Here is a 25,416-nt window from a genome sequence, read left to right as displayed (position 1 = left end):
ACCAGCATCAACTACTTTGGGTTATTAGCTGTACTAGAGTTAATACATAGATACTTAAATCTAAAGAATATTTTTGATTAATTATTAGTTTCACAATTAGGTAAAATTGTCATATTTTACAATTTGTAAATAGGGTTAACAAAATATTAATAGGTACCAAAACATTAATATCTTTTAAGTATAGTTTGTTTCACGAAAAATGGTTAAGTGCTTAATGGTTACTTGAGTTGATCCTATTGTGTATACAAGAGTCTCTCAATAAACTACCGAAGTACACAGGGTCGCACTTCAGAAAGTTTGTTATTTAATATATTTCATTGGTAGCTGTGTAATACACGATTATAAAAATTTATTAAATTATTTCATATGGTATTTTCAGGTTGTTCAAGTGAATATACTTGATAATTGAACAATTTTTAACATGAAGAAAGTAGTTTTTTTGTTCTACGTGAATAATTGTAGTATCTGGATCTGAAGTCAGAAAGGTACTTTCCTTCACACTTTTTACAGGCTTAGGACTGTCAGCAAAAAACTGGCGTGTTTAAAAGTTTTTGCTCTTCCTAATCGGATATCGTTAAAAATATACAGTAATAATAGTTATATTTACAGTATATAATATACATACAAACGAATACATAATGTACAAAAAATACATGAATTCTCTTCAAGATTGATAAAAATTGGTTTAATTATGTGATTCAAAGTAACATATGAATTTTCTACGTCCATTATATGGCGTACTGAATTTTTCCAACTTTCTGGGGAGATATCATCAACACATTTCCTTATTAATTCGACTACACTACCACTTAAAGTCGGAGAAATATTTTGTGACCTAACATTTGACTTTAGTTGGTGCCACATATGCTCTATGGCATTAAATAAACAATAGTAGGGCGGAAGCCGTAACACTGTATGTCCCATGTCCTCGGCCAATGCGTCACAAACATATACTTTTTTAATAAAAAATGATTTTAACACTTCTAACAGTTCATTTTTTAAATAACTTTCTTCAAAATATATATCGTTTTCTAACAGGTAGTTTTAAATTTCAATTTTCGTGTTATTTGCACTTGGAGACTTATGTAATTGACGACTTTGGTAACTTGCATTGTCCATTACTATCACACTATTTTGAGGAAGGTTAGGTAAAGCTCTGCCGTTGTATCCTCATGGTAGTCCACACAGGAGTCTGTAATGTTCTTTGCAGAAAGCCATAAGGCATTTGGGACCCAACCATTTTCTGATCCTGCATGTAAAATTGTTACTCTTTTCCCTTGTTTTGTTGGAGCTTTTGTTTGACACCTGTTGGAAGAATCGGACCATCCTTTGGATGGTGTTTCATGAGTGTCAAACCATGTCTCGTCCAGATAAATTATTGGTCGATCTTCTGTACGGAACTTTCTTATGGAAGTTATATATTCAGCATGCCACTTTTGTAAACGATGGGACTCCATAAGCACTTGCCTTTTGTCAATTGTACGATATCTGAAGCCCATTTTAGACAAAATCCTTCAAAGACTAATGCGGCTACAGTTTATTTGTGTATCATCATTAGTAAGCCGTTGTTTTAAAGCAAATAATGTAGGTATCCGTTGCTCTTCGTACATTGTGTCAATTTTTTGTCTTATTAAGTCCTTATCACTTTCGTCAATACATTTGGTAGAACCGGCATCCTTACGCTTCCTTCTTGACTTAATGGGATTTGATGTAATTCTTTTCACTGTGGTTAGAGGTATTTTCGTTAAATCAGATATTTCACTGGCAGCAGTATTAGCAGTAAGTCCTCTTGTAAGTAAAGAACCATATATTGTTTTTACGATTTCTCTAGCGTCAGCAGATAAATGCTTTTTCTTTGCTGGAACACTGGAAGAAGCACCATCAATGTTTTTCCACGGACGCCACATAATGCTGTTTTATAAGTATAAATAGGTATAACACTGGTAACACTTGTAACACTTTCAACTAAATGAAATAAAATGTATATTTAAAAATTTCTCATCGGTTTTATATACTTTTACAAATTATACAGAATAGAGGGAACCTGTATAATTATTCCAGGAAATACTTAACGATCAACAAATTTATTGTGGTCATTAAAAGATCAACCATTGATAGTGAAACTCACTGTTAAAATGTTTACAACTTTATGAAATAAAATGTATTCTAATCGTTTTTATAATTTTATACGATTTTTAATCGTTTTTATATTACCAGGAATTTATTATACAAACAAGATAACGACACTCCACAGTAGCTTCAATTTTACCTGAATACTTACCTGCTCAACTAATGTTGACTAAGCTGGGGTATTTGCGGTTTTATTGCAATCATTAAGCACTCAACCATTTTTCGTGAAATAAACTATACTAGAATTTAGCAATTTATGAAATCGATTCTACTCTAGAGGATAAATAATCGTGCCAGTTTTCGTTTTTGTAAATAGACGAGTTCTGGAGGTATTAAAAAAAAACTAATTACAAAGCGCAATCTTCAAAGAGCTCTAGCTTCCTTAGGAAGCATTTTCGGATTGGGTGAATTAAGTTAAATTTTCTTAAAATTATCTGAGGAATCTTCGGTCTTCGTTTGTCAGGAGAATTTCTGCACACCCAGTATAAGATTTAGGAACATGTCAAAGCACTAGTGGTAGTAGTGATCAAGTTTTTTCTTCGAAAACTTCAAAAAACTCGGAAAATTTCGGAACTTCAAACTTTTTAGGAACGTTCGAAAATTGTACTTTCAATATTTAACAAGATTGTTAAAACTTAAAAAATGTTAGTTCTGTAGTATTTACTCCTTTGAAAATAGTTTGAAATAAAAAAAAACTTAAACAAATAGTATGCAAGTGAAAAATAAAAAACTATTATAGCCCGCATGATGTAATATTCGGTAAGATGATGATAAAATAAACGGTACATTTTAAATTTCTATAATATTCGATGCACTTTCCGTGTATATCTATTATATTCTATTCAGATCCACATCTGTTGGTTTTAAATTAGATTACTTATCTCATATCATCTTAACAGTAGATGTATATAGCTCTCTTGCAAATAAAAGTACCTTTTGCTGTAAAAACATTAATATATACACGTTGTACGTTAAATTCAATTGTACGGACGTGCTACGAAGCTTCAGCTCGCTTCTACCATAAATATAGCTGTATATTGATAAGAGCCATTTAATTTCCTGGCCTTGTACGAAACTCGCCATTAACCAGACGAAAAAAATGTTTTTCCATTCGTAAAATAAGCATAACAGTCCTTTAGGCACGTTAATAATTTTTTGTTGGAAAATGATCAATAATCCAGATAAATCAACACAATAACATAATATTAATGGTCCATGTTTTTTTTTAATTTGAACCGGCATATTTTCGCTCTTTTTAATTAAGGAGAATGTAAACAATTTTATAATTAAATTTCAAAAAAATTTATATTTTAATATAATTTTTTTTGTTAAATATACAGGGTTGGAAGCTCCATCAATTAATATACAATAGACACGTCTTGAAACACTGTAAGTCTGGTCTACTCCTTATTCATCGCTTTGAGAAGGTCAATGCTGCAAAATTGAAATGTTTCTCTCTAATACCCTTATCTATATTTTAATGCAACAAATAAGTCTGGCAAGCTTCACATTTTTCTGCAAGTAAAAACGAGACATCAGCTTGCTGAAGAAGGAAGCATCAATCAAGATGTCGGGCACTTAAGAATAGAAATAGGGAAATTGAAGAGACAGGATACCAGAAAGTAGACCAAATGATCCTGACAAGTTGTGGTCTGAATTAAAAACTATAATTAAACAAACTGACAATCTCAAAACACAAACCAATAGGCAAAAAAACCATGGATGACTAATGAAATATTAAAAATGATGAATGTGGGAAGACAACACAAGAAAAAAGATATACAGTACCTGTAACCTATTGAAATGTTGGCTATCCTGATCCCCAAACACTATTGAAATTAGGTTGGCTATCTTGAGAGAACAATAAAGTAGTTGTCATTCTGTGTTGCACAAGTAAAAAGGTATTTTATTTTCTCTATTCCAGTATCCATATTTAATATATATAATATTGTACTTTGAAAGCTTTTCTAAAAAGGTTATAGGCCCAGAGTACATGCCAAGAGTACATTCTATAAAAAGTAAAGTATCTGTTTCGTGTTCCTTTTTAAACCGGCAAAAAGTGTTGTTTGTTAGCGACCAGTAAGAAATTAAAAATGGCAGCCCAAAGTAGCGCGAATTCAACCGTGAGTTTGTATCCGCAATTAACATCAACCAATTTTTCGTCCTGAAAATTTAGATTGTGCAATCTATTAGATGCCAGAGGTGTTAAAGATTTAATTACTACTAACACTGCAACGCAACTAGCAGATTTATCAAGACACGAGCAATCTCAACATAAAAAGCATGATGCAACAGCAAAGTCTATTATTGTCACATGCATTACAGATAAACATTTAGAATACATTCGTGATTGTAAGTCAGCTTATGAAATAGTAAAAAATTTAGAGAAAGTTTTTGAAAGAAAAAGTATTCTTTCACGTGCTAAAATTTTTAAAAACTATTGTATACAACATGGTATAGTACAAGAATTTACAGCTGGGTACACACCCCAATAGAATAGTGTAGCCGAAGGATTTATTCGTACTATTTTGGATAAGGTAAGAGCTATGTTTGTGGAAACAAATATTCCAAAGAGTCTGTGGGGAGAAGCAGTTAGAACAGCTGTTTATCAGCTTAACCGAACCCCATCACGAGCAAATGAACTTAAAGTACCTGCAGAAATATACTCGGGAAGACTCGACTTGTCTAAACTCAGAGTTTTTGGTTCAAGAATGTGGTACTACAACCTACCAAAGCAAAGTAAATTAGAACCAAGAGCAAGTAAAGGTATAATGGTTGGATACAGTGGAGCTGGTTATAGAATCTGTAATCCACTGACTAATCAAATCAAAATTTCAAGAGGTATTGTTTTCGATAAATCACAGTTCCTATTCTTCTTCTTCAAGTGCCCTGTCCGTTGCGAACGTTGGCTATTAACATGGCAATTTTGATCTTATTTGCGGCGCTTCTGAATAGTTCGACCGATGTGAGCCCGAACCACTTCCTCAGATTTTGGAGCCACGAGTGTCTTCTCCTGCCTGGCCCTCGCTTACTGTCTATTTTTCCCTGGACAATCAATTGCAGTAGACGGTACTTATCGTGTCTCAATATGTGGCCTAGATATTCAAGCTTGCTTTGTTTAATTGTATTCACGATTTCTTTCTCCTTTCCGATTCTTTGGATTACCTCTGTGTTGGTGACATGTTCGGTCCAGGATATACGAAGAATGCGTCGGTACACCCACATTTCGAATGCTTCTAGTTTTCTCGTAAGCGTCTCCGTCAGCGTCCAGGCCTCCACACCATACAGTAAGATCGGAAAAATGTAGCATTTAACTAGACGTAGTTTTAGGGGAAGAGACAAATCCCTGCTTATGAGGAGCTTTTTCATATTGCTAAATGCTGCTCTAGCTCGTTCTATTCTCGCCTTAATTTCTGTGGCCTGTTCCCATTTTGCATTTACGTTGGTGCCAAGGTACACATAAGATTCTACATGGTCAATTAGTATGTTACTTATCCGTAACTGTCGAGCAGGCTGTTCCTATAATCAAAATATTAAGGAACTTTTACCAAGCCAAGATGAAATGAAAACTTTTGAAGAGAAAAACTATAATAGTAGTACAGTCGAAGCATTAAGAAATACCACTGATAATATAAGTGATTCACATTATACAGAACCAGTAAATTTACAAAATACCAAAACTAGTTTCTCCAATAGAAAAATAAAACCACTTTCGAAGTTCAAAGACTACGAACTTTATTATGCATATTGTTTAGTTACGTCAACCCAGTAACTTATGAAGAAGCAGTGAAGGAGGATAAATGGAAACAGGCAATAGAAACAGAACTAGAATGTCTTAAAAATGGACACCTGGACTGAAGCTACAAAGGTACCTCATAATCAACAAATCATAAAGACAAAATGGGTATTTAAAACAAAAAGTGACGGCACGAAAAAAGCTCGCTTAGTTGCCAAGGGCTATGAAGAAGACGTATTTTTAGATATATATTCACTTGTGGCTAAAATAGCAACTGTCAAAGTTTTATTGTCACTAGCTCTCAACAACGACTGGATAGTATGATTCCTTCAGCCTTCATGAATGTAGTGTTATAACATAACATAAACATTATTTATATTCATCGTCCCAAAGGAGATAAAGGACAAAATAAAGTTCTCAAACTACAAAAGGCTTTGTATGAACTGAGGTAATCGCCCAAATGCTGGAACCAACGATTCGACAAGTGGGAAATCAAAATTGGGTTTAGGAGTGCCGAGTGACTGTTGTGTTTACACAAAGAAAAATGTGTGTATGTGTATATGGGTCGATGATATCCTACTGTGTGGTGAAAATAGTGATTCGATTAAAAAACATATCGGAAGTTTAAAAAGTGAGTTTAATGCAAAAAATCTCGGTTGTGTAAATAATTTTTTGGGTATTGATTTTGATTATTCTGTTAATGAAAATAGTGTAAGAATGCATATTTCACAAAAACCCTAATCAATAAAATAATCGATGAATTTAATATGACAAATTGCAATATTAGTAAAACACCAATTAAAACAGGTTTTCAAGCTGAAAAAACTAATACTGATAGTCAAATTTCTGCAAGGAATGCGCCTTACAGGCAATTAATTGGAAGCCTAATGTATATTGCGTTAGGTAGTCGCCCTGACATATTGTTTTCAATATCTTATTTAAGTCAATTCCTAGCTTGTGCTAATAATATATTATGGAATGCTGCAAAACGTGTTGTTAGATATTTAAAAAATACAATTAATTTTTGTCTCATATACAGTAAAAGTACAGTAGGAAAACCTTCAATATTTGCATATTCAGATTCAGACTGGGCAGCTAATGTGAGTGACAGAAAAAGCATGTCTCTAGGCATAATATATTGCTTAGACAATCCAGTTTCATGGTATTCAAGAAAACAGAGTACTGTTTCATTAGGTAGAACTGAGGCAGAATATGTTTCATCAACTGTTACATGTTGTGAATTACTGTTCATAAAAAACCTAGCAGAAGAATTATTGTACAAGAAAATAACTGGTACTATATTATATGTATATAACCAGGGAGCTATATGTATGCAAAAAATTCATTTAAAGGTAAAAGATCTAAACATATTGATACAAAATATCATTTTATCCGAAATTTGATTGAAAATAACATAATTACTTTGCAGTATATAACTACAAAATCGAACTGTGCTGATATTTTCACTAAAGTTCCTTCAAACGAAATATTTTTACATCTTAGAAGTTTGATCAACATTCAAGGCAATTGAAAGGTACTTAACATCATCTATTTTTTTATTTCAATATCTTATTGTTTTTTTTTGTGTCACTGGAACTTTTGGGAAATTTCACTATGTAGATATAAGTTTTAACCTATGTTGTAGTATATACAAGTATTATTTTTATGCCATTTAATTGTATTAAATTATTATCTAAATTGTTCTTATTTTATTTAATTTACAATTGATCCAAAATTATCCATAAATTCAAATGTTGTATACATTAAGAGGATGTATTGAAATGTTGGCTATCCTCATCCCCAAACACTATGTAAATCAGGTTGGCTATCTTGACAGAACAATAAAGTAGTTGTCATTCTGTGTTGCATACGTGTAGAGGTGTTTTATTCTCTACATTCCAGTATCCATATATATGTAGTATATATAATTGTACTTTGAAAACTTTTCCAAAAATTGTCGAGTTTGTTTTGACTTGAATTGGTTGTCAAAAGAATTGACTTAAGTTTGAGTTAATTTCAAGTCAAACTTAAGTCAGTTTCAATTCAAGCAAACTGACACAATAAAATAAAAACAACAATGTAACATGTCAATACAATTGACGAAAATTAGCTAGCTAACAAACGCTAATTATAAACAAACAACAAATTAAATTCAGACGAATAAGTCGAAAAATATGTTCTATTTAGATTTTTGGTTGATACATGCAATAAAAGACTTTCTGAATGCTTTGTAGAAGTATTTTTATTACTTCAGCATATGCACACAAGTATTGATAAACCTGGATAATAGACAAGTAAAGTATGACCTGTTTCTATTTTTACCATCGACAAATAGATATACGTCCCATTACATATTAATAATCTGAATAGATTTATTAATAATTCTATTACAGTCTAGCCTTGTCCCCGGCATTTCTATCGATATTCTAAACGGTGTCAAATTCTACAAGTGACTTCCGAAATACAGCCAAAATATGTAAACTCAATTCATTACTATGTAAATCTATTTATTTTTGGACTGGACAAAGTGAAAGAAAATATATTATTTACGCTGTGTCTACAAAACTACTGGAATCGATTGTTCCGTTATTGAAATATTCAGAGCTACAACATGTCAAGGTCAAATCGATTTCATAGGAGAACTCGCTTTTTAAAATTATTGAATAGTTTTACTAACCGAAATTTGTTTAACCCTTTACCTGTTGGAATTTAGGGTGTGCATAAATGTATGCTTTGTACTCTTAAGAGATGTTTTATTCTTAATTTCAGTTCTGTATTCTTGCTTTGTTGTTATTTTATCTTTCCATTGATTTTACTTTACTGACATTCATCTTTTTTCATTACTCTATTTTATTTAACAATCTGTACTATTAGGAACAATAAATTACAGCTATGACTTTCTTAAAGTAGGACATGTAGGTAAGAATAACAACTAAAACTTTTCTTTCTAAATTACCAACTCATCTATAGACAATACTTAATAAAATAAATTAACATTTACATATAATAGCTATAATTTATCTAAAATCTACTTGAAAGGTCAATTGGTTTATTAACACTTCAATCTGCTAACTTCACCCTCCGTGTTTAACAATTCACGGAGAAGTTCACGGTTAAGAAGTTTCAAGTATCTCTCTATTATTGCGTTGGGGACGTACAATGTAGCGTTCACTATGGTTCTCAATGACTTATTTTAAAAACGTTGTATAATTTTTAAGTTAGAGTTGCTGGCTGAGCTATATATACTATAGGCAATAAGTCCATTAAGTTTAGGTTAACGCTAAAACCGCACTCTGATACCCGGTGGGAGAGTCAAATTGATGCCGTAAAGACTCTTAGGTATGAATTGAAAAAACTTTATGATGCACTGTTCGCCTTTTATAATGATACATCTAGAGATAATGACACAAGGAATACCGCAAGTTCCCTGATTAGTAAAATAAAATAATTTAAATTTATATGTTCCTTAGTTGTTTGGTACAATATTTTATTAAAAATAAATGTAGTTGGCAAAATCATGCAAAAATCTGACATTATTTCACCAGAAGCTGAACAAATGTTAAATGGAATTAAAATATTTTTAACAGACATGAGATCCGACAATAGATTTATAAATGTGCTCAATCAAGCTAAAAAATAGCTTAAGAAGCTATTCATTTCCTGCAGTTCATACAGTTCGATCAAGAAAAAAAAGACTTGTCCTTGTGTCCTTATGACTCTCATGTCCTTAAAACTTTTCTCAGAATTATCCATACACGAATTTACAAGAAGTGCGAGTTCCAGATGAGTGACACTCAATTCGGATTTCGAAACAGATTGGGAACACGAGAGGTTTTTTTTTGCTTTAAATGTGTTTTTGAATGAGATGAATATGTAGATGTATATGCATGTTTTATTGACTATCGAAAAGCATTTGACTGCGTTAACCATCAAAAGATGATCGAAATTCTGAGAACAACTGGAGTTGACGAACAAGACCTGCGAATTATCTCAGAACTATACTGGCACCAAACGGCAACAATTGAAATAGAGCACACAACATCCGAAGATATACAAATCCGACGAGGAGTGAGACAGGGTTGCGTCTTATCACCGCTACTGTTTAATTTATATTCGGAGTCTACATTCAGAGAAGCATTAGACAAGGTCCAAGGCGGAATTAAGATTAACGGAATCAGCATAGACAACATCAGATATGCTGACGATACCGTCTTAATAGCAAGCAACGCACAAGAACTACAAAATATAATAAATGCGGTAGTTCACCACAGCGAAATGTTCGGTTTACATCTAAACGTTTCCAAAACTAAAACTTAAGTATTTTCAAAGACACCAATAAACGTACATTTGTATGCCAAGGGTCAAATAATAGAACAGATAAATTCCATTAACTATTTGGGAGCAAACATCAATAGTCATTGTAATCCAAAAAAAGAAATCCTACCAAAAATCGAACTTAGTTTAGCTTAGAATCCGAATGATCAGATGTTACGTTTTTTCTGTCTTACTCTATGGCTGTGAAAGTTGGACAATGGACAATGGAAATAGAAAAATAAATAGATGCCTTTGAGATGTATATATCCAGACAAATGCTGAGAATTCCATGGGTACAAAGAGTTACTAGCAGCAGTTTCCAAAACTACAATTGCCATTTGGATCGCCAACCTTCGAAAGGAGACGTGGACATGAGAAGAAGAAATTAATAAAAAACCATATACCAGAGATACCAAAGATCTACCATGAGCCAATCCAAGCTTACAAATTTAGCTATAATAAGTATCGTGGAAGATAGTTGTTTTAATTTAGATGTGACTGACCTAGTTAGGAAATTTGCACTTAAAAAGGCAAGAAAAGTCGATTTTAGTATTTAGACGTGTATACCTACCTAGTGTTGTATTTCTTTTTTCTTTATTTTTCGTAAAATAACTATACAGATTTTTGTATTTTGGTTCAATAAGCTCATATTTATATTATAGGTACGTGTCTATTCGTTGACTTAATAAATATATTTTTATGATTTAAATGTTCAAAATTGTGTTTTTATTAATTTTCCCTAATTTTCTTATACACGTTTTCCAAAACTGCTGATAAGGCGGCAAATTTGGTTCTTGCACCGGGCGGCAAAAAAAATTATTACTGAATTTTATATGTATTTAAAATATTGTAAAGGCCTACAATTTTTTTCATATATATCACTTTACCGTTTATACAGAAAATAATTAGTAAATATTTTACGTTTCAGAACTTAGAGAACACCATCTCCAATCCAATGGCGACTACTTAGTGGCATGAAATCGTTATTTTTTTCAATATTTATTATACTAACAGCAGTTGTTGGCCTTTTAATAAATGGATATGTGTTGATGGTAATAATTTTAACGAAACAGGTAAGTTAAACATTAGAATTGAATATTTTAAATTTTAAAATTTTGGTGAATTCGCCAGGTCAACGAACGTACTTTCAATAATTTTAAAAATTTAGCTTTTACGGAAAGAAATTCAGATTTGATCAGACATAACAAACTTCTTTGTATATATAAAATGAATTAGTAGATACGTAGTAAATTAGTTTTAAATTAAATACATTGTAGGATATTACAGTAAATATATTTTTTGTTCTAGTGATGTAACATATTTCTTGAAACAGCCTCTTTTTGTAATTATTTACTGTCTGTAGAAATTGAACATTATTATAGTCAAACTGGTGACTTGTTGTTGAAATGTTCGAAAATTAGCCATAAATAGTGCTTTAAAATATAAAAAATATTATTGCAAACAAATAGTATTTTTTATTCTAAAATGTGACACAAACATAAACATTTAAAAATCATTTTTAGGTTAAATCTGCCAACCAAATTCTCCTTCTACACTTAGGCATTATAGAAGTATGCATAGGACTACTATTCTTAGTATTTTTTATACCCGGAGCGAATGATAAGGAGTGGCCGTCAGCTGGAGCACCGTGCATAGTCCATGGTTTTTTCTTTACCTTACTACAACCTTTAGCCCTTTGGACGATCTGCGGCTTAAATTGTGACAGATTCTACATCATATCTGTTCCGCTACATTATAATAGAATAATTACTTCTAAGAAGGTAAATTTTACAAGATAGAGCATGATATAAATATTGATTATGTTTTTTTTATAAATTATTGTGCTATATAACATAAGCATTCCTTCTCTTGGGTGGCTTTTTTGCTCAGAAAATTCAAAACAAATTTAAATAAATATAACCTTTTTTTGTGAATAATTTATATAATTGTTTTATTTTTTAAAAACATAATTTTAAATGAAATAAAGAACTTTGAAACACGTTTAAGTTATTTTTATTACTTTTATTTGTTACAAAATGTGTTAACATAACAATCTAATACTTTTAAAATCGATAATTTCAGTCAAATCATTACTAGTGTTTGTGGTTACTGAGTGACTAAATTTATAATCAGTAACTAATGTGACTTAAATTGTATCTCAAATCGAATTGTTTGCAAATAACGATAATATTAAATTTATGTATAGGGTATTTAAAAAAACAGACTGATAAAATTTACTACAAAATGAATGAGTTGACAGATATAATCCATTAAATGAAACGCGCCAGTTGAGTATAGAGTTAAGACTAACTTTATTTTGTTCCAAAAGTGAATACAATTGACAGTTTACATTGTACCAATCTTAACTTCCTGTAAATGACATATGGCGCTAATATGTATTTCAAGTTTGTTTAGTTGATATCAATATGTTAACACCCCCACTTATCAATAAAACAAAATTTATAGGTTACCTATATTTAACAGTTTCAATAATATCTGCAGATTTTCAGCAACTAGACCTTTAGTCAACACATCAGCTAGCATAACATCAGTAGGCATATATTCTCTTTTATTAAAACTTCTAATCACTAGTCTTGCACGATATATAACTTTATTTTCGCTATTACACTTTAACTTAAACACCAACTTATTATCAATTACACTACCATTTTCTGGCACATATACCACATCCCATGCATTGTTGTCACGGAAAGATTGGATTTCATCCATTATGGCTTCTCTCCATTTTGCTCTATCAGGACGTTGTAATGCCTCCGAGACTGATAACGGAACATCATCTATGTCACTTGTCTCCGCACACATGTATGTTACATATTCGCTAAATTCTTTTGTTTTTATTACTCATTCTGACTTTCTATGTACTTCTTGTAATGTTTCTCAGGTAAATTGTGCACTTCAAAGTCTTTGATTCTTCGCCACTAAAATTATTACCATCATCTTTAGTCTCAGTTTCAACATTATATTTGTTTTGTTTCCTCACTAAATCTCTTTTGGCTTTTGCTTATTTTATATGTATATATAACGATGGATCAAGCAAAAGAACTAACTTGCCATTAGCTTTTTCTTGTCTGTCTATTTTAGTTTCAGTTCCGTCTTAGCACGTGGACGAACCTTCTAGAATAAGATAATTATGCACTGCGAAAGCCCAATCATCATAATTTTTGCGGCCTAACAACTTTGGCACCGTAGACATGTAATTCACTGCCATTTTCAACTTTAACACTCACTAGTATACAAAGTTTATCTGTTTGTAGTAGGCTTCAGTAAATACATCGCAGCTATTAAGAGAAATTACAGCTTTTCCTAAAACCATTGGCAAGTATTGTTGGAATCATGGTCTTTTAATGTGCTTTAATTACACAACCAGCAATTTTATATATTGAGAAAACCTTTCCTAGATTTTGCTTTTCCCAAGAATTTTCGGCGGCAGCAAAATGTGTTTTGAATGGAACATAACCTGAAACATTAAATGGTTGCAATTTTCTACTGCAATGAGTTAAAAGTGTGACTATTGTTATACCATTTTCTTAAGCTAGATTTATGACTTCAATGCATAAAAAGCTGTGATGGTTATCCATTACAAACAACGTTGAGTTTTCATTTGAGGACAATATATGTTTAATAAAATACTTAATGGCATGATGGAAAATATGAGCAGTCATCCAACTACTTTTAGTTGTCAATCATAAAGATCTTTGTAGGCCGTTTATTAAAATATTATCTTTGAGCTTCACACGGAGGAAAACGAGAGTCGGTGGTATTCTATTTCCAGATGCGCTTATATAACAACATATTGTTACCAATGTACCTTTTTCTCCAACCGCTACAGTGGTAGTTGTAAGGCATTGTAAGGCTACTTCAATATTATCGTACAAAGTATTACCGATATGACGATTAAATGATGTGCAACGAGGAAGAGAACACTTTTCAGGCTGTCCCCTGGACAGTGTTGTATTTCCTAAAAAACTTCATAGCTAGTCCAAACTAGCAGCTCATCTAGCATGCCAATTTCGTTTGCCAACTCACGTCTATCACGTGTTGATTATTATCCGTAGCATATTTTGAAACAGGTCAATAAATACTCTGATAAAAGTTTTTAAAGTCACAATTCGTTCTTTATCGGATATACGATTCATTGTAACATTAAAAACACCAACAATACTAATTGATTGAAGCTCAAAGCTGTTACGGTAACAATCATAGCTATCTAAATGTATTTCCTGAAAAACGGAAGATCTGACAATATTGTAAATGCCAACGTAATATTCCCTACATCACAATAATATACATCACATCAATGGTATAAATTAACCGTCCTCTGTTCCCAGTAGCAGTAATGCGTTGGTTAGAGATCAATATAGTAGTGTCTGGGGGCTCGGAAGACGGAGATCTCGAAGGCTCTCAAGAAGACATCAAAGATAATGTCGAAAACTCGGTGCAATGATAATCGACGCGCTTCAACCCCTGAGAAAAAGGCTATGCTTCCAAAAAGTGAGTTGTTTTGTTGCTCACCAACATCCGAAACGAAAAAGCACCCCAATAAGCTGTATTAAATTAATAGTTTATAAATAAATATTAAAAATTACGTAAAGTAATTTGAGTATGACTGAAGTTTTAAGAAAATATAGTATGTTAAAATTAGTATCACATTGGCTTCTACATTTTTCTAGTGGTAACCATGAAACTGACATAGGTTTAAGTACAACTTTTAGTGTGTAATCACATCATAGATATGTATCTTACATACCGTTGTCCAAAAGAACAAGGCCATATAATTCGAGAAGCCGAATTAACTTCTTAATCAGCAACGTTCGAGAACCTCTTTATCAGAATCTTTCTGGAATTTTGTTTTATCGCACGTCGTCACCTACTAGCTATTTCTAGATTAGATGTTTTATTGCTTAACGCGCTGATATGGCTTGTAATGATTAGTCTTAGCCAAATGATTTTGTAAAACTTTACCCGTTTCGTTGTAGGCGATAATTATATTGTACGTAGACTTTATGATACTACTTTTTATGATAGAATACTACTGCAGAGATAAACCGCAGAATTTGCACGGCCAACAGATGCTATTTTGGGCTTAATCTCCTCTTTAAATCCACAATTATACCGAGAAATACAAACATCAAACTCTACAAAACAATAATACGCCCAGTTCTAACATATCGTTCTTCTTCTTATAGTGCCGTGTACTTATAGTGCGTTGGCGAATTATCTTACGGCCAGACGTCTGTCTTTTGCGGCATGCAAAAGATCGCCAGTGTTATTTATGCATGTCCAGTTCTTTTCGTTCCGTAGCCACGACATTTGTTTGCGACCTACTCCTCTCTTGCCTTTAATCTTTCCCTGGATAATTAGTTGAGGCATTGCGTATTTTTTCCTTTCAGAATATGGCCTAGGTATTCAATTTTTCGTACCTTGATCAAATTGAATAGTTCTCTCTCAGACAAAAGCGCATAAGAGACAAAATACCATTCGTGCCTTTTTACTTCCAATAGAGATTCTGGATAACTCTTATATCTTTCTCGTCATTGTTAGCGTTGTGTTGCATTTTTATCATTGCGTCATGTTTTACGGTGTCAAACGCTTTTTCACAATCAAGGAATGTTATGACTTCATCCTTTCGTTGATCCATGCAGTTTTGTACAAGCGTATTCAAGCAGAAAGCTGCTTCACGGGTACCCAGTCCGCTCTTGAAACCAATTTGTGTCTCACCGCTTAGATCTTCTAGCTTTCTGAACATTCTTGTGTGAAGGATGCGAAGAAACACCTTTATGGAGATCATTATAAAGGTTGAATAAAACTAATCGGTTGGAATGTGGCCGGTGTTATATATGGCATTGAAAATTGTTACCAGCATGTCGATGTTATCATCTTCCAACAGTTTTATGGCTTCCGTAGTAATTCCTTCCGGTCCAGGGGCCTTGCCTACTTTTGCTACTTTTATAGCGTACTCCACCTCGGCGTGAATAATGGAAGGGCCGGATAAATTTTCCGTGGGTAAGTTAGTAGTTGGCAGATTCGATGTATTAACCGCAAAGAGGGACGAAGCATAGTTTGCCCAGAATTTAGCTAGTTCTTCCTGGGTATGAACGTAGTTTCCTTGATCATTCTTCAGGCGAGTCTCATGGTGTTTCTTGTATATACTCGAAATTTCTTTGACCTTTTTATGTAGTCCAAAGCTGTCTCCCTTTTCTTGTAGTGATTCCAATTCTTCACAACGTTCTTTCATCCAGCTTTTCTTTGCGTTTTTAATTCTTGCCCTTAACGTACGTTGGATTTCCTTGTATTCCTGTTGATTCTGATGTATATTGTACTGTCTGCGTTGCTCCATTAGATCAAATGTTCTATGTTCGCATGTTTCTCAAGTTCTCGTTGATGTGCTTACTGTATGTAGATCTAAGCTCTTCATCTCTCAATAATTCTCTAGTGTTTATATATTTTTTATTAGATGGCTTTTTAACCTTTACCAATCGAAGCCTTACATTCGCGATTAGGGGGTTGTGGTCAGACGAAATGTCCGCACCAGGGTAAGCGGCCACACTTTTTATATAGTTGCGGAATCTTTTGTTTATCAAGATGTATTCAATTTGATTTCGTATCATATGACCTGGACGATCTCATGGTGCTCGCCATGTATACAATCTTCTTAATGGGAGTTGATATCACGTATTGGATATGACGAAATCGTGGTCATTACAAAATTCAATTAGTAACTCTCCTCGCTTATTTTTGTTACCCAGACCGAAATCACCGACCGCATTACCACATCTACACCTACCGACTTTGGCATTAAAATCACCCATTATGATATTGATATCGTTTTTCTTTGTGACCTTTAATGCTTCATTTATGTCTTTATATCGTTACATATCGTTCATTAAGATAGGACGTCTGAGGTGGATAGGGCATGTAAAGTGGATGGAACAAAATTACCCAGCTAGAAAAACGCTTCTTGATAGATCCATTGGTCATAAAAGAAGAGGAAGACCCAGAACAAGGTTCCTTGATAACATCGATGAAGATATCAGAAATATGGGAATACATGCTTGGCGAAGGAAGACGATGGATAGATATGACTGGGGAGAAATTCTTGAGGAGGCTAGGACCCACGCATGGTTGTAAAGCCAGAATGATGATGATGATGGTGACTTTATGAGATATTTGTAATTTAGTGATTTATTAGTTTTGATAAAATAAAATTAGTTAAACCACGTTTGCTTATCTTAATCTCTGAACCCACAATAAAACGTAACAATATACTCTTGACTTTTGCTACACACCACTCTGTACGTCAATATTAAACTGCCTCCTAAATAAATTACACTCTCTGGACTGTATTTTTAAGTAAATGATTCTGTACGCTTTTTTAGATCCGTGAAGTATTTGTAAAATATTTATTTTACTTAATGTCCCAAAGGGAAATGGGAGTTTGAACGGAAGAAAATTAAATTCTGCCCGAATAAACTTCGATAAATTAAATTTGGCGCCCTTTCTGTTTAAACAAAATTTTGTTTTATTTCGTTTTTTTTTTGTCCGGCATTTCAGATACTTCCTTTGACACAAACAAAATTACTGAATATAGATGAGCTATGAGTGTTAACTCGCTAAACCTGGTGTAAAAAGAGCGCTTTTGGTATTTTATATCAAAGGTGAACAGAAAAAAAATATTTTTTGATTTTAAATAATGTCAATTGACGTTATAAGCTAGCTCTAATACCTACTGACACTCTAATCCCATTGATTCATAATGTATGATACGCGAAATAAATATTGCACGTTATGTTAATTTCAATTCCTGCTTTATTTCTAATTTGAACTGATCAATAATTACGATTTATCAGCAAATACACATAGTATACTTCATACTTTATTGTATTCCAGTATTGACTGCCCCTTTTGACCATATTATTATTTGAAGTACAATTGGTACAGTATAAATTTCGATGCACGTCATTATCTACGTCAGAGATCTACGTTGACCGTGTTGCCAGATTATAAAAAAATTATAAAAAGTATTTTAAATGAAATATATCATATAATTATTACAGAAGTGTACACTTAACAAAACTGTAATATATAAAATATGTAAAAATTAATATTTAATGTACTTAAATAAATAAAAAAATTAGTATTAAAAAAACAATAAATAGGTATTAGATAATAAATAATAAGATTTAGAGGAAAATATTAGCCTCTGCACCCTCAATAAAGCCATTTTCATTACCAGCATGAATAATAATGTATCTACAAAAAGATTTATTTTAACACCTTTGTTCAATTTTTTCACATGCGAAAATGTCATTTTTTCGCTGTATTACTAACTCTCCTTCTACCACAATTTTACCATCTTTACCTTAGTCCAATCCTTGATAATCCTTCCGCGATTTCTGTTTCCCCTCCTTTAGAAATACAGACAGTTTTAAAATAGCAAACAAGAAGACCCTCTCTTACCATATCTATCGATGAGAACGGACGCTTTCTCTCCCCTGTTGACTGTCGTTTGGTGACAGAGGTGTTTTCTGTCTTGATTGTTGACTGTCGCTAGGGATAGTCGTTCGCTCTTTTGTCTGCTGAGTCTCGCTAGGCAGCCGTATACTCTCTCTTGCCTGTTACCTATAGCTTGGTACAGACGTACCTCTCTTGCCTGTTGTCTATCGATGAGAACGGACACTCTCTCCCCTGTTGACTGTCGTTTGGTGACAGGGGTGTTTTCTCTACTGTTGACTGCCGCTAACTAATTATCTTTCTCCTGCTTTTAGTTACGCGAAAAATACCGCAAATACTGTTTTAAATCGTGTACAGACGCAAATGTGCTCTATCTCGTGATCTCAGTGTTAGTACCGCGAAATACGTGTTCAGAAACCGGTACCCGGACAGATTCCGCGTATGAAAAATAACCGCGCGTGTAAGCCTGTCAATACCGCGAGTGTGTGGAGCAAAAATATTGGTAAGACTTTGTATAAACTTAATTTGCTATAATCTGTATAACCTTTTACCACATATCCTAATTTATTTGAACCATCCCTATGTAATACAGTCCTTATTAACTGCAATTATATTTATAATTTCACATAATATGTACATTCTTTTTGTACAACCTTTATGTTTTCAATATCATTAAATATATTACTGTTTTCCATCAGTGTTCATAGATTTTACACTACTTTTATTATTTATAGATCTTCTTTGTTTTTTGTTGTCTTCTGTTATATTTATTTTTGTTGGAACTTTGGGGAAAACTGAGGGAATCTAAGAAGAAACATTAAATTAAATATAGGTAGTCTTTCTAAAATTCTAAATCAATCATGATGTTTAAAAAATTAAAATACACCACTGTAACATCTGACTTTACTACATAAACTTGAAATCAAAGGCTTGAAAAAATGAAATGTGAGCCGTTTAATGTGGCAACAGCGCGCATTTAGACAACCAAGCGTTTCCAAGCACTGCCATTCTTCTTCCTAACTACCTCCCCTACCCCCAAACGCAGACCAGCTAACCGCGGCCTAGCCTGCATATGTGTTCTTGCATTATAAGACTGTATTTATTGTTGACTTTCAATATAGCGTGATTGAAATGAGAGAAGATATTGTAGTCAAGATGAGCTCAGCAGAAAAACGCAAGTATGGTGATGATTATATCAAATACGGGTTTATTTGCATGTTTAAAGATAATGTCGAACACCCTTGTGTGTAATTTGCTATGAAGTGTTAAGCAATGAGGCAATCAGACCTAATCGGCTTGAAAAATATTTGTCATTAAAATAACTCTTTTAAGGAAAAACCAAAGGAACTTTTCGCTACAAAATCTGAAAATTTAAAACGCATGAACTTGGATACTACTGGTTCTACTGCTCAGTCATCTAAAAAAGTGCTTAAAACTTCATAAAAGCTCTCACTTTTTATTTTTAAAGAAAAGAACAGCCATATTATTGGAAAGGCGCTTGTTAAACCGTGTCTTTTAAAGGCAGCTGATATTATTCTTGAAACGCAGAGTAAGTAGAAGTTATCTTAAATACCTCTTTCTGACAACAGTGTGAAACGTCGCATTGATGATATGGCCGAAGAAATACAAAACCAGGTAGTTGATGCAGTAAAACAATCGCCATTTTTTGCTATTCAGCTAGACAAGAGTACAGACATAGCACAATGTTCTCAGTTAATTGTTTATGTTCGGTATGTTATAAAAGCAGTATCAGACTTTTTTGACAAATGTGAACTCCCTTGTCAAAATGTAAACGGTTTATGTACGGATGGTGCTCCTTCAATGCTTGGTTCTCGCTTAGGCTTTGTGCAATTAGTAAGAGAGAAAAATACTGATGTGACTTATATACATTGCTTTATACATCGACAAGCCTTGGTAGCAAAAAATGCTTCCAAATAAACCTAATGCTCTCTTAAATTTGTGTATTAAAGTAATGAATTACATAAAAAAAAACAGTGCGTTGAATACTCGATTGTTTAAAACACTTTGTGAAGATTTAGGAAGTGATCACAAAACACTGCTATTTTATATTGATCTATTATGCTCTTGGCCTTCGAGATGAAGTAATCACCGTATTGGAACATTGGAAAAGCAAAGTGAACTAAGCGTGGCCTTCAAAAAACATTGTACCCAAGTAATATTGGCTTATTTGTCAGACATCTTCGACTCGTTGAACAGCCTTAACCTAAAACTGTATCGTGGAGACTCAAATATAGTTACTTATCTTGATGTAAATCCCCTGCAAATATTTTAATGTTCCTAAAGTAAAGTAAATCTCAGAAGAAATACGTCAAGGACATTTATACAGGATCAAGTTTGAAAATCCATATATCAAACCATTTGGAGAGCCTATTTGAATCTCATCTGACCTATTCCATGTTAACATAGATCTCCTTCCCGAATCCCTTTAAGAAGATGTTTTGCAAATAAAATATGATTACTCTGCCAAATACAACATTGATATAATGGACAAACCTTCATTTTGGTTAAAATATTTTAAAATGTATCCTAGTGTATCACCGAAGTTCTTCGTTTATATTTGCCTTTTTCAAGCACCTATATGTGCGAAAAAGAAATTTCAACACTTGTGGCAATTAAAACAAAGTATCGAAATAAACTTGATATTGCTAGTGACTTACGATGTGCACTTACTAAAACTTAGACTTAGCCAAGAATGGGTATATTAATCAAGAAAAATGCAAGCTATGCTAAATGTTAATCTATTTTTCTTTTATTAATAATTTTTGTATTTTGTGATAGCTGATATTGTTGTATCTTATGGCAGTATCAATAAATGTTTTGTTTTCAATGTAATACTTATTTGTTTTTATTTTGTTCCTTGGCCCATACAATTTATTTTTAAGGGGAAGAGCGCGAGACGCTTTCATTTCAACAAAAGAGGGTGTGGTACACAAAAGTTTGGAAACCCCTGTATTAGATGATTGTGGTCTGCACTAGGATATGTCGTTATTCTATTGAAGCTAATTTACATGTATAGAGCGTTCTCTTGTGCAAAAAAATATCGACACCACATTACAGACTACACCAAAAATTATCTAATAAGAAAACTATTCAACCACCCAGTAGAAAGAAGACTTAAACGCTTATGAATATAAAACTTAAAGAGACCGTTACTTGATGGAAATTCATTTTATATAACAATAAAACACTGAAAACTTTTGTTTTCAAAACTTCTACAAAATTTGTTATATCTTATCACTGCAGCTGTTTCGGCAGAGTGCCTTTCTCAAGTGATCGATTTTTGGTATATATTTACACTTTATAGTCTTTAACTGAATAGGTTGAGAAGGGAAGAACTGTTTGTTTCAAGTTGGTCATTCAGAATTATGTCTGTATCTTTTATAGATTCAAATAAAGATATCTTACGGCCTTTTTGGATAAGAAGAGTTTTATGTTCTGCTATACGTTTACTTTCTTAAAAGTTTTACCAGTTTGACCGATATAAGTTTCTGGACAGTCGCCACATTTAAGTTTGTATAGACCACTGTGTAAGTGCTTTTTATTTTAAAGGAATTAAAAGAAGAACTTCCATGTTGTTTCTATTGTTCCCATTTATTTTTTTAGCAAATCGTGCGTTAAGGAGTTTAATTTCAATAACTTTTTTAATCAAACAATTATTTCAATGTAGAAAAATAAAAAAAAATCCTTAAAGGACAAAAATTTCAAAGCAATATTAATTTACATGGAGAGGACTTAATAAAATAAATAAATTTTTGATAATACATATCTATTTTTTATCCGTTCGTCGGCAAACTAAGTCGCTCCTTGGCTATTGTATCAGCTATATAGTCATCTTAACAAACAAAAAACATTATAAAAAAGCCAGATATGTATAATAAAAAGATGAAAAGTTAAATAATCAATAAATCAAGAGATAATAAACCTCTAGGTTTATTATCCCTAGGATAAAGAAAATGAAAAGACAAGTACTTAGTAATACATTTCTTAAAAGTGATAAGTTATTAAAACACTTATAGTTTAAGCACTATAATCGTAATAAAATTATTACAGTATTAACGAATTATCGTAGAGTACGACTTGTCATAATTTTTAATTTCGAAATGAAAGTGATAAAGTATCAATAAAATATTGGTAGTCTGGTATTTCAGATTACGTAATTTGTCGCCATCAATTGTATCATAAAAATGATCTTTAGGTTTCTTAAAAAAAATAAAAAAATATGCTGAACATTTCAGCCTTTAGCAATTTTTATTGGTTTTCAAAAAATTGTTTCTATAAGGATCACGTTGTTTTTAAATTAATTTGAATAATATAATAATCTGAGCAATATATCGTTACAAGAACTACCTATTTTTGATGCAGTCGAAGCAGATCTAAAAACAATTACCAGAAAAGTAAGCATACAATAATTAGACGTTTCTTAATCAAAGGTTTTATGACATAAAAGAAAATTTTACATTGTCCCATTGTATTCAGGTGTCCCTTGACTAGCGCATGTCAAATAAGGAAGAAGCACGTTATAACTTTGAGTTGATTCCTGTTTCTTTTTCGTAGTTCTAATAATATTATGCTATAAATAATCAGATTTATCCATACGGCTCACACTTCCTCTAAGAGAAAAATTCATTCATCCGGTATTCATACCATGCGGTATCAAAAGGATTGAACTCTACAGGGACTCTTTGAGCTGGGACTCTGGAAGAGGTCTCTGTTAATTGGGATATCTTCAGTTTCGATATTGTTTTCAGCGGGTATTTGAAGGTGAATTTTAGTCTTTCCCTCCGTCATTTTATGCTTTAAAAAGATCACTATATTATCATCGATTTTATATATTTTCAATATATCATTCATGTGGTACTGAATCAAAGGCCTTTTTATTATTATATATCCAGATTTAGCAATACGGCTCACATTCCCTCTAAGGGAAAAATTCACTTATCCCAGATACTTACGGTATCAAAAGGATTTTGCTCTGGTGGGACTGTTTCCTTGTTATCGAGCCCTAGATGACTTGGTACGCTGAAGTATCTCCCAAACATTTTTGTACACATCTGGACGTCGAGAGGAGTATAGTTTTCTGCGTGGCCTTATAGAAATGTTCATTTAGACTCTGTTATTTTATGTTCTCTACGAGATTTTTGGGAATAACACCAGTAGTAGATAGAATAATAAGTACTGTCTGCGTACTTTCCATTCTCGGTTTGGAGAAGTCCCAGTTTTTCAGCTACTTCTTGATGGATAATATTTCCTTCTGAGTTATGGCGTTCTTTATAATCAGTACCGACAAACGCCTGGCAACCACCGGTAAGAAGTTGGATAGTTTCTTGAACTTGGCATCCATATCGGCATTTGTCATTTTGGTCTAGAGGATCTTTAAGAATATATTTCAGGTAATTTTTAATTGGAATAACCTGATCCTAAATGGCAAGTAGGAAACCATCAGTCAACCAATAGTTCGACGCTGTATTATCGACATATTCTTGACTGATCTCATTGAGATGTCGCCCATGCAGAGGTTTACTCATTCAGGTGCGCTTTTTTTGTTTAGTTAGGTGGTTTATGCGCATTTCTTGTTCCCTTAGTTTAAGCGGCGTTGTATCATCTACTGCGCAAATTGCTCGATGTAAAGTAGATGTCTCAGCCTGAACCTGAAAATAAGTTCTTAAATTAGCAACCTGTTTATCCAGTTGCTCACCTATATCCATAAGTCCTCTTCCCCCTTGATACCGCGGTAACGTTGTTCTCTCTACTGCACTGCGTGGATGGTGTTTTTGCGTCTTCGTGAGAAGGGTTCGTACTTTTCGCTGACCCTTATATATTATTATTAGTATTATTAGTCCTATTAGCAGATATCCGTTCAATACACTTTTGTCATGTGTTTCACTGGGTATATTATGGCATTCTGAAATTATGTTATCTTCGAATCTCAGCTGTCTTCCGGTCGATTTTCATAGGTTCATCTTCACTAGAGACATCGTCAAGTGAGTCGTCGTGATGACTAAGATCTGATAATGATTCGCTACTTGAGACAGTAATTAAATGCTTTTTTTTGTTATTAGTTTTCTCTGGCACTTGATATCCGCTTGATATCGCCTGGTTTTTATATGCAGGTTCATTCGACTTGCTAGAACTTCTAACGACATCTGATAAATCTTGGGAGCTACTGTGGTCTACTTCGTCTTCTTCTCTGTGAGTGATCAAACTTGGTGCAAAGGCAGGGGCTTCTTGGTCCCAAAATATCAAAAAGCTTTAAAACACTGATTTGTCCATAGGTTGCAACTAGTGTGATGTGTTGCTAGGAAGACAAAATAAAGTTATGTCCAGTCGGTAAGCCGCTTCAACTACGGAAATATCAGGGTGACTTTTAGCTCCATCAAATATCAGTACGGTATGACCAGGATTTCTGAATGAAGAGAAATGATCAAGCCACAAAACAAATGTTTTGTGGCGTGACCAAAATTATTTGTGACAATAGCTTTTGATCCAGGTAACAAGTGGTATGCGATTTGTTGTAGCATAAGAAAACACACTTTTCTCTAGAATCTTGGTTGTAATAGGCATACCTACCTCAGCTAATCTGTGAATTCTTTCGAAAAGATCATTTTCTTGTACTGCTGACAATACTGGTAATCTTCCAAGCTTTCTTACGGGATATTGTGTTCTGTGATGAAGACCTAGCTTTGAGCGACGAATGTTATAAGCACCTTTGATTTACATTCCGTTCGCTATGGCTTTCAGCGCCA

The 25,416-nt window shown here is 33.1% G+C and overlaps 1 protein-coding gene across 1 annotated transcript in view; it reads left to right on the top strand.

Moving 5' to 3' along the window:
• The window catches only part of LOC140438513 (melatonin receptor type 1C-like), a 100,806-nt gene that overhangs the window by 50,287 nt on the left and 25,103 nt on the right, over positions 1–25,416 (top strand). Inside the window, exons 2-3 of the mRNA XM_072528174.1 lie at positions 11,109–11,253; positions 11,704–11,961. Of these exons, the coding sequence (XP_072384275.1) occupies positions 11,155–11,253; positions 11,704–11,961 (357 nt within the window). The 5' untranslated portion in view covers positions 11,109–11,154. The remainder of the gene's footprint in view (positions 1–11,108; positions 11,254–11,703; positions 11,962–25,416) is intronic.

Source organism: Diabrotica undecimpunctata, chromosome 4, assembly GCF_040954645.1.
Source record: "Diabrotica undecimpunctata isolate CICGRU chromosome 4, icDiaUnde3, whole genome shotgun sequence".
Taxonomy (NCBI): domain Eukaryota; kingdom Metazoa; phylum Arthropoda; class Insecta; order Coleoptera; family Chrysomelidae; genus Diabrotica; species Diabrotica undecimpunctata.
The sequence above is the reverse complement of the archived record's forward strand: the minus strand, read 5'-3'. Positions and strand labels throughout refer to the sequence as shown.